General features: G+C 34.3%; 1 protein-coding gene across 1 annotated transcript in view; it reads left to right on the top strand.

Moving 5' to 3' along the window:
- The first annotated feature begins 5527 nt into the window (after nucleotides 1-5527).
- The window catches only part of LOC126866865 (anosmin-1), a 26498-nt gene continuing 17141 nt past the window's right edge, over nucleotides 5528-14884 (top strand). Inside the window, exons 1-2 of the mRNA XM_050620855.1 lie at nucleotides 5528-6442; nucleotides 11797-11921. Coding sequence (XP_050476812.1) covers nucleotides 6301-6442; nucleotides 11797-11921 — 267 coding nt within the window. The 5' untranslated portion in view covers nucleotides 5528-6300. The remainder of the gene's footprint in view (nucleotides 6443-11796; nucleotides 11922-14884) is intronic.

Here is a 14884-nt window from a genome sequence, read left to right as displayed (position 1 = left end):
GATAAATTGTATTAACTATCTGATATTTATAAATAATAAAAGATATACGTGATAAAACAAATTTATCTGCGTATATCGTATTAAATGGAATCATTTAGGTATCAATCCGTAGTATACGGTATGATGGTACATATTTCATACAAGTTATTTGCGTACGATGCAAAACAAATCATCTATCAATTTAGAAATCATTAAAATAAACTGTATGTGAATGTGTTTTATGTTGTCCAGTGTACTCGTCAAATACTTTTCTTCCATCTTTTAAATAGAATTTTAAATAGAATCTCTCAAATTTTTCAAAAATATAAACATATTGGTATCATATTAATATGATCATAATATGCTATAGAAAACTGGCAACGACGAAGAGAAACTTATATAAGGACGTAAACGAACAAGGAAAGATCGCAAGAAGTAATCTCTAGAGAGTAAAATGCGGAACTTATCGGAATTCTATTTAATCGACGAGAAAACTCGCTCTAATTTACGAGAAAAGTCATTAAGAGCGGTTATTATATCATAGAACAAATGACACGTAATAACGACCCAAGAAACCCAAAATTTTAACAACCATTCGTTCATACTCACCGTTGTTTGCTACTCTTCACTAGTGAGAAGATTTTCGTCCTCCAACCACTTTACAGTTAATAAAAGTTCAAGTAACTGTTCGTAAGGTCATTTAAAATATCGCTATAATTTCTCGGTCTCCGTGATGGATTCGATCCGCACTACCGCCACAGGTAAGACCCGGCTAGTTTTTGTGAAACGCGGCGTTAAAATCAGTCATTTACTAGCGACATATTTGAAAAGCCATATTGGAAGCCTACACATGCGAAGATTAAAGAAACAGGCATTGGATCTTTCAACAGGATCGAGTGTCTGCATACGAAGTGAAACTCCACTAAGAGTCGTTTTGATAATCCTGATGTTTGAACTTGATACTTTCCTGGTTTCAACGACCTGGTTCTCCTGTATACAAATTTCCGATAAAAACAACGATCCTAAAAAATAGCCATTGATTGGCATCGCCTGGAATTGAAAAACTGATGCGGCTTTAAGAGTGTCTCTTATTACTTTGCCGATAAATGATGGAAAAGTTGTTAAAAATAAATCGAAACATGCAAGTACGATGGTGAGATACGACTCACTTAACACGTTACGTTTCATCTTCTTTCTTTACGGGTATTGAGTCTATCTCAAACTAATGAAAAAGTTATTTGTTAAATCGACTGAAGTTTGGAATCGAGCAAAGCCAAGGTACCATAAAATCACCGCTTTGAGCATTCGGAGGCGGACATGTGTACTGATTGTACATTCGATAACTTGATGGTATTTGGTTTAAAAATAGGAATGATATAAAATACATGCCTGTACATACATGTATATTTCACGTAATTATCGGAATGTAATTAGCGGAAAAAATCAAAGTAAAGAGATATTATTATTGTAGTCTCACAGTAATCAGAACAATTACAATTTTTGTTTTGTTCGATTCCAAACTTTAGTCGATTTATTACGTGACTTTCACGTTAATTATTTTGCAAATGGCGCGATATCCGAAAAGAAAAAAGATAAAATGGAACGTGTTAGGAGAGTGGCGTCACTGTCATATTCGTATATTTCGATTCATTTTTTACCATTTTCTTCTTTGCCATTTTCGGCAAAATGATATGGACATTCCTTGTTCCTTGACAAATACTCTTAATGATGCAGCATGAGCTTTTCAACTGCAGGCGATGTGAACAAATATCTCAATCGAAACAACGTCTCTTCTTTATACACTTTACACACAGTAGAACAACCTATGATAAACTGGCTTTAAAGAAAGCTTAACATGACATAGTCGTGAAAGAGCGTACGAGCATCGTCAAAATCTTTAAAAGACGCCTTCCTATACTATACACTGTCTTTCATTATATCTATACACTCTCTTTTATTAGGTTTACTAAAACAAGGTTTATACGACTACGCAAAATCAACTGGATGTAGTATTAGATTGCAAGATTCATACAAGTACATTTTGTGCCAACTTGAATGCCACTGACAACTTGGACGTGTCCTAAGACTCTTATATTTTGCACTCAACGAGAAGAGGTTTTGCGTTGAATGGAGAGAAATCTTTGCATTTTCGCAACCTATCAATCGATATAAGTCTCTGCTCATGGTGTAGCGAACAATTTCAAAAGACATGGTTCGGGCCCTGCAATTCACAAGATTCGGTAACATTTCGGTCTATTTATAATGCCTGCTCGTAGTAACGAGACTGTAAAGTTATAACGATCGACTCCACATCTGTTTATGGCGACTGTAGCTTATCTTCGCAAATCTTTTTCTCCAAAACCACGGTTTATTGCTAACTTTATCCATACAGAAAGCGTTAACATTCTTCGGGCCTTTGGTCTTGGTTGTGTTGTGTAGTATTAGCGTCAGCACTATATTCATATATATTTCTGGAAAATTAATAAAGGGTATTGATGCGTTATTATTCGATTTGAATAACGTGGCATTTTTGGCTAACTCATTTACTTTTTTATTCCCTTGTGGATCAATTTCCTGTCTATATCGAAAATGTTCGTGTGTCAAAAGTAATGAACATGGACTCGTTTTAATATCTATTTTGGTACTCGTAAGATTGTTTAGGGCGGACAGATTGATTCTCGGTATATCATTTCTCAACAACATACATATAGAACATATCTCAAGTTGATCAGACGAACATGTGACTAAAATTTGTTAGCGATCGTTAAAGTTAAAAGTCTTGTGTATACGTATAATATTAGTAAAGTGAGAGTGACTCTAAGAGAATAAGTACTTTGAAATTATGTTAGTTAGGATTAATTAGTGCAATGTCGAGTACTTCGTTTAACGCAACGCGCTCCAGGCTCTTTATTACTGAAATATTTAAATCGTGGCAAATACAAGCGCATCCTATTGATTTCGAATTACGAAATAGCGTTACTTCCATCCGTATAGATCTTAATCGAGTCGAATTTATTTATCGCGTTTAACAGCGTAACGCTTGCATCTTTTAATTTCTCTAGAGATTTACCTGTTTCTGTACTAACTGGAACAGTGCAGAAAAGTTCGTTGCAAGCGTAATATGTCGAACTGTTGCTTAATATGTTATTTTATTTGTTATTTTTAATTGGTACGAAACGATCTTCTCTAACACGATGAATTAGTCTCTTTCTTTTATTTTTCTTCAATCTATAGTCTTTCAATCAATTTGGAAGATTCTTTTTCCAACCAGACAAGCTAAGTATAATGAACTTCTTGAATAAAAGATCTGCTCCAGAATGCAGCTGTTTGACACTCGTAAATGCCAATCTTTCTATAACATGTTAGCTTTTAAAAATAAATTTCAATGTCCTGTGATATTCCAAGATAGCTGTAATAAAAGATAAAGTCGTCCTGAATTTTTCTATTTGTAATTTTGTTACTAATTTATATTCCAACAAGCTAATGACCACATATTCGTAAGCGACAATATGCATATGTAAGATATATCCGATGACAATTATTATCTTGAACATATTTCAAATTAACCAGACAAAGATGCGACTAAAATGTGTTAGCAATTGTTAAAGTTAAAAACTCTGAAATTATTGCCACTTATTTTGTATATCGTCTTGTATATACGTATAATATATACTTGTATACAGGCTTCCAATACGAACAAAATTTGCATTTCCATTCAGTTCATAGTTCAGTTTCATAGTTCTTGTACTTGTGCCAGTGTCTATGAAAGCGAATCGAGTCAGATATTTTTCATACGAGAATTCTTACGTGTAATTGTAATACAGATTAACGTATAGTTATTTATTCGTCTGAACGCTTTTGCGGCAATATCAGCACGCCCTTTGTCACGCTTGAAGTTTGTTAGAATCCATAAATTAAATGAGAAAGCGTGTGGACAAAATCACTGCCAAATAATCCACGCTTCTGTAGGGTCATCGTGCATATAATGTAAAATAAATTAAAGATTCGATTTCTTTAAGTTTTAAAGCAATAGCGTTCCCATAATCGTCAATAGGATTTTATAAACAGCGCCAGTGAGAATTTTGAACACGATCGAAGTATCGCAAACTGAAACATGTTGCAAACTGAAAAATACCGAAGTTGAAATAACCGGAGAAGAGCTTTTGTTCAACTGGCAGAATCCACAAAGGACGCAAAAAGAAGAATGTTTTACGCTTATCCAGACAAGAAACGTGGAATAAGGACCGGTATAATGAGCTATACGAAGTTTTGTGTGGTCTACGAATGTTGCTAAGTAAGGGATTGATTCACGGGCAGCTATAATACCGCCAAACCAAAGCCCTAATAGATTCAGGTCAATGCCACTACCGTTCTTCGAAGTCGTTCATTATGTGAGAAGAGAAGGCCCCGTTCTCATGCCACACAGGTTGTAATACCTGCGCGGCAGGCTGGACCGAGAGATTCGCAACGAGCGCGTAGACATATTCCACTCTGTTCAATATCTAACCGAAACACGTTTTAAACAAAACCGCCGCCTCATTTCCGGGTCAATTTATTCGACGACCTGCACGAATTAAATATTTTCGAGACCTTTGAATTACCTGCTATAGAAATTTCAGGTTCCATACCCAGCTAAATGCATCGCAGCAAACCGATAAAGCTATCGCAAAATGTTATTTTCCATATCTTCCATTTCTTTGTATCTTTCTGTATATCTTACGTATATTTATCGCTTTCTGTATATCTTTTCATATATCTTCAAGCTTTCTACTTTGCGCCTCGTGTTTTTTTTTTTTTTTTTTTTTTTTAACTAATTTCAACCTACTGCGACTTTTCAGGCATTATATTTGGGCTTCAAAAAAAAAAAAAAAAAAAAAAAAGAAAAAAAGAAAAACGATACCTGCGCAGGCAAATATGAAGTTTATAAATGAGAAATATCTAAGAAACGATGATATTCCAGCATTACCATGATAATTGAAGGAATCAATAATTTTTTGTGGGTGTTTATGAAGCAAAATTACTACGAATGAAATGTTGTGCAATAAACTTTGAACGAAAGAGTTACGAAATTCGAGTTACAGCAGCTACAAAAAGTGTTTATACATATCCTTACTTCCCAATGAAGCGTTCCTTTTTTATCAGGTTCCACACTTGATCTTCGTAGTGTAGAACGCTTGTAGTAAATGTGTGGAAGTATTACCAAACTAATTAATTATTAAGTAAATACATTTTTTATCCACTGTAACACATTAATCTTCTCGACTGAATTTTAATCAAGCATGCAGTCGATCAGTGCGTGAAAATTATTTAAAAAAACGTATCTTTCTTCAAATTTTTAGGATTATTTATCGTTTTATATTTTCTGATAAAGATCTCCGATACTTTTCTCGTCATATTTTATATCGAACCACGTACCTAAAATAAAAAGCGTAGACAGAAAGCGGATGCGCATGGAAGGCAAACTACAAAAACGACCTGTTTAAAGTTCTCGTTATATTTGGTTATTTACAAACGTTTCCTTGATCGTCTCAGGATTAATCATAAAAATCGCGACAGAAGGAAAGGAGCTACAAACGTTCTAGAAACTACTCTATTCTTTATACCAAACGTGCAAATGTTCGACCTCGTATCGAAAGCAAACGTTTATTCCTCCAATTCAGCGAATCGAATGGAACAGCATGTTAGGATAACGCTTATTTTATCCTTTCTCACGCATACGTACATACGTATGCGCGCACTCTTATCTTTCTAAGCTCACTTTATTCCTCGCGTGTTCTTCCTCCAACTGCTTCGGTAGATACCACGCTATAGGTCTCAATAATCTAACGCGCTGTTGTAGAAATTCTTATCGAAAGAAAAAGACGAAGGTGAGTAATCGAAACGCGAGTGATATTGAACGAAAGACTCGAAGCAGGAAGAAAGAGAGAAAGAAAGAGGGAGGGGGAAGAAGAGAAAGAGAGAAAGAGAGAGAGAGAGAAAGAGAAAGAAAGAGAAGGAGAGAGAAAAAAAGGGAGTGAGACCGAAAGAGAGGCTTGTATTCGCCACTGGCAGGACCCTTTCCAAAGTTAATGATTCGATCATTGCGACGGGTGGTAGCAGGGTGGTGGAAACGAATGGCGTGGGTCGAAGTAGTAGGAGAAGTGCCAGAGAAGTGCAGGAGAGGATCAGACCGCGCAAGAAAGTAAGCCCGATCTCAGTTCGAACGGTTCACCGCGATCGGCTCACTCCGTCTTTGGTTTTACCGGTTCGCTGCGCGCTATTCGATCGCACACGAAGATCCTTCCGGTACTTTGTTGACCGACCAACGACGTCTCCGTGGATATGCCGCTCCGCTTCCGGCGCTTCTGCCCGCTGCCTCTTCCAACGCACGGAAGTCCTTTGACACCCCTGATGCACGTAGCTGGAGGCTCGAGTTACGCTGTAAAATCATGCGTTGACTTGGCGTTACCGACTATTTTAAAACGTACGTATGTCAAATGACTGTTAGGTCTCTGCTACTACAATAGGGTTTTTTGACTCTCTCACCATTGTCTGGCTCATCAACACTGTTGAAAGACACGTTGAAATAGAATATAGTATATAGTAACTGATTGTTTTATCAAGGTGGCAAAAATACGCGAGTTCATTCCGCGAATTAAGGACACGAACAGAAGATTCTACAAGTTCGTAGAAATTGCGGAAAAACAGAATTCTATAAAATAGATGTAGGAAGAAATAGTGATTGAAACAGGTATTAAGCGTATAGTTAGAATTTCCTTTCGTAATCACAGCTTAAAATGTAAGTATTTAAAAAACCAAATTTGACGATGTAAATTGACTAAGAAAAATTTCAAATGAAACGTTGCTTCAAAGTAAAACAAAATAAAAATATTTAAATCGTACTGTTGTAAAAATCCTAGCAATTTGTTTGAAGTTCACCTATATAAACAGTAAATTTTCATATGTCATGGCTGAAGTGACAAACACACGGTAATTCGCATTTATTTTCAAGTAAATTATCAAAATGAAAATATTTAGGTTTTTCTTAGAACCTTTTCTATTATTACTTAATTATTATTCCGTTTTATATACATAAGAGAAATTTAAAGATGTTATAAGGAGATCTATATCTGTTGCATATTATCTATATCTGTTTGCATGTGGCTTATATCGAGTAATTTTATAATGCAACTCAGAAGGTCACTGGAAGATATGATTATTGATTTCATGCAATTCTGTTGATAAAATATGTAAAATTCAACACCCATGCAAAATTTTCTTAGTAAGAATCGCTATATAATCGATATATAAGAATCTATAAAATTTCACCATTGGATATACCAACTTGGAATATCTCGCTCTATACTGTTTTATTGTTCGATGTGATTACGCAATGTGCGTCTCATTGAAATAATGTAATTAAATTTTATTCAATTTCTTTGTATAATAATACATCAGAAGAAAAATATATAGGTATGTTGACAAAAGAAAATTGTTTAGTAAAAAACTGAAACTTTTTCTTTATACACAGATCATTTGTGTAGTGAAACATTAATTAACAATAATTTTACAAAATGGTAGTGCAGTATATATATATATATATATATATATATATATATATATATATATATATATAATATAAATATACCTATATATTGCTTAATTGTCACACTTATTTGCAATTTCTATATAAGAGGCATGTTGAAGTAATTACTTCAGACTGAAGAAAAACTCTACAACTTTTCTTTTGTATATCGGTGACCTGAAAATCGTTGTTACGAAGAGAATAGAATTTAGGGAAACAAAAAGAAAATTCGGAATAAGGAGAGGTCCGTATTATTGTGCCCTTGAATATAAATTTTGTTTTGGATTACAAGATCTAGAAACAAAAGAGCTATAAGTAGATTTCTATTGTTGTTTCTGGTAACCTTCAGCTAGAGCTATGCACAAAGGTTAACTTTTTGGTAATGTCCTTTGCTATAAATATATGAACGTGTTCCCTGCCTTCTTCCTATTATATTGTAACGCTGTTATAGTGAGGATCTGGATCAGCATACACTATACCTGTGCTTGTACCTATACTTATTTCAATATATTTTTCTATTACAAATTCATCCACTCGTTCCTCTATCAGTCAATCTCAATAAAGCACACAAATGGTTTGAAGATCAAATAAAATAAATGATCAAATAAAATGAATACCGTGTGTGTGTATAAGGTATCAGATTAACATGAAACAATCATAAGCATTTATGTAAAATAGAAGTATTTCAGAAATACGAGGAATCCATTTAATTTCTTTCTTTATTTGGCTATCGCGAACCACAGCGTAGCTGTACCACGATAATTGAACCGGTTTTTTAAAATACCTCTTACCTACTTCTTTAGTGATTTTAAACGATTGAAGTTACACAAATGAGCTCGTTAAGATACAAAGGATTCTTTTACCAGCTTTTTTCCCGACTGAAATCACAATACCTACAAGTTATTTTACGATATTTATGTAATATTAATAAAAGGGGAGTAAATATTTCTCGGAGATTGAATATAATAGCGATCGTATGGAGACGTGTGAAACTAAATTGGATTTTAATTAAGAAAAGCAGCGTGGCTACGATATTAAATATGTGATAAGTAGAAGGGAGATTTTTATGCATTTGTGGGCAACTTGAAGGTGTGAAAATGAACATAATGTACACAGGGTATCTGGTAACTGGTAATACAAACAGCCAAGTGGTAATTCTACGTGAAAAAATAAATGGAAAAGGAAGAATAAAATTTCTTCGTTTGAGACTTCGCATACATGTACGTATACATGTACATACTTGATTTCGAAAACGAAACCTTCAACGAACAAATTTTATTCTTTCTTTTCCATTTATTTTTTCATGCGGAATCATCCCCCGATAGTTTGTACTACCAGTTAACAGACACCCCGTATCTATAGATATACAGAGTGTCTCGCGACTCGTGGACAATCGACTTATTCTACACGTAGAAGTGAATCGAAAGAGAAAGAATACAACTTTTTTATATCACGTCCCGTTATTAAGATCGGGTTTGAAAATTTGGCAAGTATATATAGTTAAACTTGGCTAATTGCAGAATGAACAGGCGTAAATGATCGGCAAGAGATTAAACTACATGTGAAAATAAGTCAGAAATGTAGAATAAAATTTTGTTTATACGATGGTTTGTTTTTAAAGAGGATACATTTGCAAATGTATCGTACATTAGAATTAGTCTTTAACCGAAGATGTTCAAATTTAATTTTCTTGAAAACCAGGTCTTAAACGGAAATAATACGGAATTTTAATTAAACTTTGCCGGCACTTGGCCAAGTTTGTCTACTTGACAGATTTTCAAACTCGATCTTCTCGAAAACGAGGCTACGGACGAACAAATTGTATTCTTTATTTTTGGCTTATTTTTAATTGTAGAATCATCTCCATGTCGATTGTCCTCGCGTCGCGGGACAGCCTGTGTATATATGATTGATTATAAATTATAATCACAAAAAAGAATAAGAAAAACGAAGTTAAAGGGAGATTTAGTTGTTTGTGTACAAAACTGACGAGGATGAAAAATCCCAATAGACAATTCAATAAAATAAATATCGGAACAACTGATACACCAGCTTGATATTAGATTGACATTAATCCTGTTGTCCTCTTCGCTTGCACGTGATCCTAAATGCATGTTTGTTTTTTTTTTTTTTTCTTTTTTCGAGTGTGTTCTACCCTTTCTACGAATAAAATAGTTCAAGAACAGAGAAGACATCCGAAGAGATACAAACGCGAAGAAGAAGCGAGAAGGACAGCAGAGTTGAAAGAGAAATAAATAATTTTCAATGAATTTTGCGACGCGTTGCAGTATTTAGGATAAATACGCGGATGAAATTTGGACGAACGATTTCTATAATTCAACGACGCAATTACACACACGGAACATATCGATGAAATTCTGATCACGTACTTGGTAACAGAGGTCCAACGATATGCGTGATTAATATGCCGACACTTCGCTACATGGACTTGGTATTTGCACGGCAAATCCGAACGATTTGCGTATTTAGTAGCGAAAGCCGAGTTACTAAAGTAGAAACATCCATCTGTTTATACAAAATGTCGCGCTACACTGTCAGCAATTTGTACACTTAAGAATACGTTAGAATTTTGTAAATACAAATCGCGTACTTTCGTGAACTGTTTGCGATTATTGACTGCGGATTTTTATGCAAATTTGTATTTTCGTAAACCTAATCAAGCGGATAGAATTTAAATAGAAATTTACTTCATCTATTGAATATTATAAGTACTGTACTTTGAATATTTCGTGTAATTTCACATGCCATGCGCATCTTTGCAATTTCAAATTTCCTACAAATGCAACTCCGTCGAAATTAATATGTATGTATATCGCATACACATGCATACTTGTACGCTATTCATACGGCTTTTAACTACGGAACATTCAAAGTAGATATTGTCAAGTAAGATATATTTAAATTTCCTTTAGCAATTTATGTTTTGTTTCATTAATACAGGAGTAGAACAGAAAGTATAGAACATTGTTTCTTTTATTTAATTAAAGTTATAATTAAAGCATTGTACTGAAAGTTATAAAGTATGTAAATATAGTCGTAAATAATTATATCTCGTCATCTTCGTCGTCTTTAATAAATTCACAAAATTCTACTTACGGTATATTTATACACACACGGTACACATATGTTATACATACATGTGTATATGCATATGTATTTGGGTTTTAAAATTGATTTTCTCAAAAACGAAGCCTTAAATGAAAAAATGTTATTCTTCCTTTCCTACTCATCTTTTCATGTAGAATCACCCTCTAGTCGTTTGTACCATCAGTTACCAAACAGCTTAGCGTTAATAGTATCGATCGTTTTATCTCGTGTATTTCGATTTTGTCTGTGACATAGTTTTCAGCTTCGTGTAAGTTATTTTTTCGTAATCTATGATTGGTCGTTATAACCGGATTTACAAGTAACGTATTTATATCTTTCCCATTATTAATTGAGCCATTCACAGGATAAAGTGGTTAATTTCACTTTCGACATTTTTCAAATTTTGGTGCCAAAGCACTTACTTTATTTGTCCATACGTATCAATGTCTGATATAATTTCATCAATTTTTTATATTTTTTGTTTCGCAGAATTAACAGATTTAGCAAAGAACCGACTCAATTGTTTGTACAACACGCGTAACATATTAAATATTCATAAGTTCGTTAATCAACTTACAGTACTTCATTCGATGGTTATTTTGACGATGATCTGTATTTGATCTGTATCGTCCTTGTCCACAAAAATCAAAATTGCAGTATCAGGAAGCGTGTCTGGCTATAAAAAGAATATGATAATCAGACTATAGATTTGTACGTAATTGTAAGAGACTTAAGGGTAAATTTAACAGACTATTCGGAATATATTACTCTTCAAACGGAATGTGCCGCAGCATCGAGGGTTTCGCACGTCCTTCGAAAGGTAAATCCTGCCAAGATCGGATTCTTTTAACCGTATCTATGAAAAATTGCGACATAAAATAATTATAATAATTATTATTAAAATAATAAAATTCGTAGTCTAAAGATAATAGCTGTTCACATTTCTTTCGTCTATATCGCCAGTGTATAATATGTCATGTTTGGAAAGTGTATTGACTTACTGGTATTCGTATCGGTATCAACCTTTCGAAAAAAAGTAAATGTAATTCGATTCGTCTTAAGCTCATCGCGTTTTGTTTCATCGAAGTTGAAATTTATTTCACTCGCCACCATGTTATTCAATATTAGCGTTAATTTTTTCGCAGAATGGTGGCTTTGGTGGTTACTTTTACCAGGATGTTTCGCATCTTGGACCAAGTACATCGAAGAGTACGACACTATCAGAGTTGCTAGATGCGATGTTCGTTGCGGTGGCAATTATCCTGATGAAGTAAGTACTGCAACGTGTAAATACTTTCTACACATCAAAGTTACTGCTAATTTACTACTGCTAATACTAATATTCCCACTATTAATACTATTTAATACTCTGAACATTTCACGAACACAGCTAATACTACGCGTATCTGTATGCAATGGCAAATAATTTAAAGAGCAACTTGTCGGGTTCTGGAAAGCTTATGCGATGAATTGCCAAAAGCAGAACGAAATATTTGTATATTTTAAAGCCTATTAAAATTTTAAGTTGTATCGAAGAAACAGGACTGTGGTATACAATTCAGAGTATAGACATATTTACAGAGATATTCAAGCATCCGTTGATACTTTATTTATTTCTCTGTATTTGTTACTCATAGAATTTGCTTGTTCCAATCGAGTCTGATGGCTTAAGTCTTTTCAGCCTTCCAAACATTTGTTTCTTGTTCGGTAGATTCGACGACGATGATAGAATAAGTTTTTAATCTGACAGCACGTGGAAATCTCCGACGGTTCTTCTTATCAATCGTCTATCAACATCAACTGGCTGTCGATCGTACGATCGATCAAAGATGTGAAAGTACCGTGGATGTCGGGCCGCATTGTCTGCGTATGTTGAGATCGTTTGATTCTTCCGTCCTACGTACGGGCAGTGTAATTGAATTATTCTATACTAACAGGACCACGTGGCGACGGTACCTATATCCATGTGAGATACTTCGCGTCTCTTCTATAAGGTCCAATCACGGCCGAATCTGAAGAATCAAGCGTTTGAGTTAATGCATAACGTAACACAAATACGTACAGTAGCTGATGAAAGTGTTGAAACATTTAGCACAGTTCATCAATGTATTTTATGTGTTACACGAAACTTTTTGAAATTTTAATGGCACTGTAATCAGACACGATTATCCTGACTACAATAGTAAAATTTGAAGTTCAATTAGTAAATACGTATAGAAATTCTGTATTGGTTTGTAATCAAACATTCAACGTCATGCATTATAGTCACAATTTTAAAAAATTGTGCGATATATGAATGAAATTTTTTAAAGGATTGACATTGCTATCGATTTTCGTAATAAAGTGCAGCACAGCTGGTCAATGGCCCCAGATTATCCTCGCGGCGTAAGGATACATCCGCTCCTACATTACTTGCAAAAAGTAGGCCAATAAGTACGCTGACCAGTTCCTTCGATCGTTCGAATAATGTATATCCCTGTTACGGCAGCAAAATGCACGGCAGTCCTTTGGGGTCACAGTGAATTTATAGACCTATAATTATAAGACATATAATTATGCAAACAATATAATACAAAATTGCACAACGTTGCCAAAATTGCTTTAATATCAAACCCGAGTCAAACATGATGTGATAATCATCTGCAGTACTGTATAAATAAAAAAGAAAGATCCATGGTTTGTAGGTTGGGCTAAATAATGACAGGCCGCCGCGGCCGGCGAAGCTAGCGTAAAGTAGTTTTCGATGCATAGATTGATGTATATGGAACGTTGTATTCTAATTCATTTGGTAAAAAATGTATCTACCGTCATTGACAAATTCTTTACGGAACGAACGTTTTTAAGGTAAATTGTTAAGTAAATCGTTAAATAATACACGTAGTATTAAACGTAAATTGCTTGATGATTTGAAATCCAAGGCGGAACTACGACTATACGTGTAAGAAAAAGTTGCTCAAAATGTTAACAATTTTTGCAATTTACAATCTTGCATAACTGGCGAAAAGTTTATTTAAGAAACCGCATCTCTTCTTTATGGGTTCGTTACCGTTCGACATAACTTCCGCAGCACCATGAAAATATTTTATAATTATGCAAACAATGCGACAGAATTAGAAATAAAAAACAATGCAGAATTGCAAAATATCGTCAAAATTCATGGTAATTATGTAAGAGGTATACTTAATGTCGTCATCTGTGTTTTAAGTAATTCCACATATACAAAAATATGTACATTAGACATGAAAATAGAGATTGAAGTAAAGACTTATCTAATACGCGATCCGCTTATTTGATAATTCAAAAATCACTCTGGCCTGTTGTAAATTTCAATTGGTTTGAATAATATTATACAAAATTTTCTGTTAGATACGAAGTTCTCAAATTTGAAGCCATTCCATTCCCATCTTCCGTCTTTGTTCACTTTTACTCTCAGCTTTCACCCTCTTCACCTTACATTCTAACGTATCTTCCAAAATCTCTTGCAATTCACATAATCCCGATTTACGTCTTCCTCTCGCCCTCTATTTCCTCTCACATTCGTCATTTTCCCTTTTTCAGTCCCAAAGTGCTCTCAATTAGCGATAGACTCAAATATTATGTTCTAAATAGAAAGATTGATGAAGTAGGATCATAGTAAGTATAGTTCTATTGCCTCTTTATCTTAATGTCACTTTATGATTAAATATATATCTGCTTTTTATTCATTTTTGCCTGCCGACTATAAAACGAGATTGATCTACATGGATTTCTCATTCTCACAGTCATACAAGCTCGACATACACTAGGTTGTTGCATATATATTTGAACTTACTCTTAATTATGCTTTAGTTACTCTATACTTAATTATTTAAATGTAATGTGACATTTCCATTGCACATACTTTCTTTGCCTTTGCCATGTGTCTGTCTCCTCTATTCACTTTTCCTCTCTCCCCCACCCACTCTCATACACTCCTTCTTTCTTTCTAGTTTCGTTAACCATTCTTTCATCTTTTCTTCGTCTCAACAATTTCCTTTAATGTTATTCTTCTGTCCTCAATTCCTCCACATTCTTCCACCCAGTGTTTCAGTGTTCCCAATCCTCCTTCGCATAAAACACACCACCTCCGTTCTTTTACCATACAATATCTATTTGCCTCTCCTATACTTTTGCACCTAATCTTAGCAATTAGTTTCTGACTCCCTTGTCCCCTTTTTCTAAATAATCTGATAATCTACCCATTCTACGATATTT

Source organism: Bombus huntii, chromosome 6 (assembly GCF_024542735.1).
Source record: "Bombus huntii isolate Logan2020A chromosome 6, iyBomHunt1.1, whole genome shotgun sequence".
Classification (NCBI taxonomy): Eukaryota; Metazoa; Arthropoda; class Insecta; order Hymenoptera; family Apidae; genus Bombus; species Bombus huntii.
This window is presented reverse-complemented; position numbering and strand designations above follow the sequence as displayed.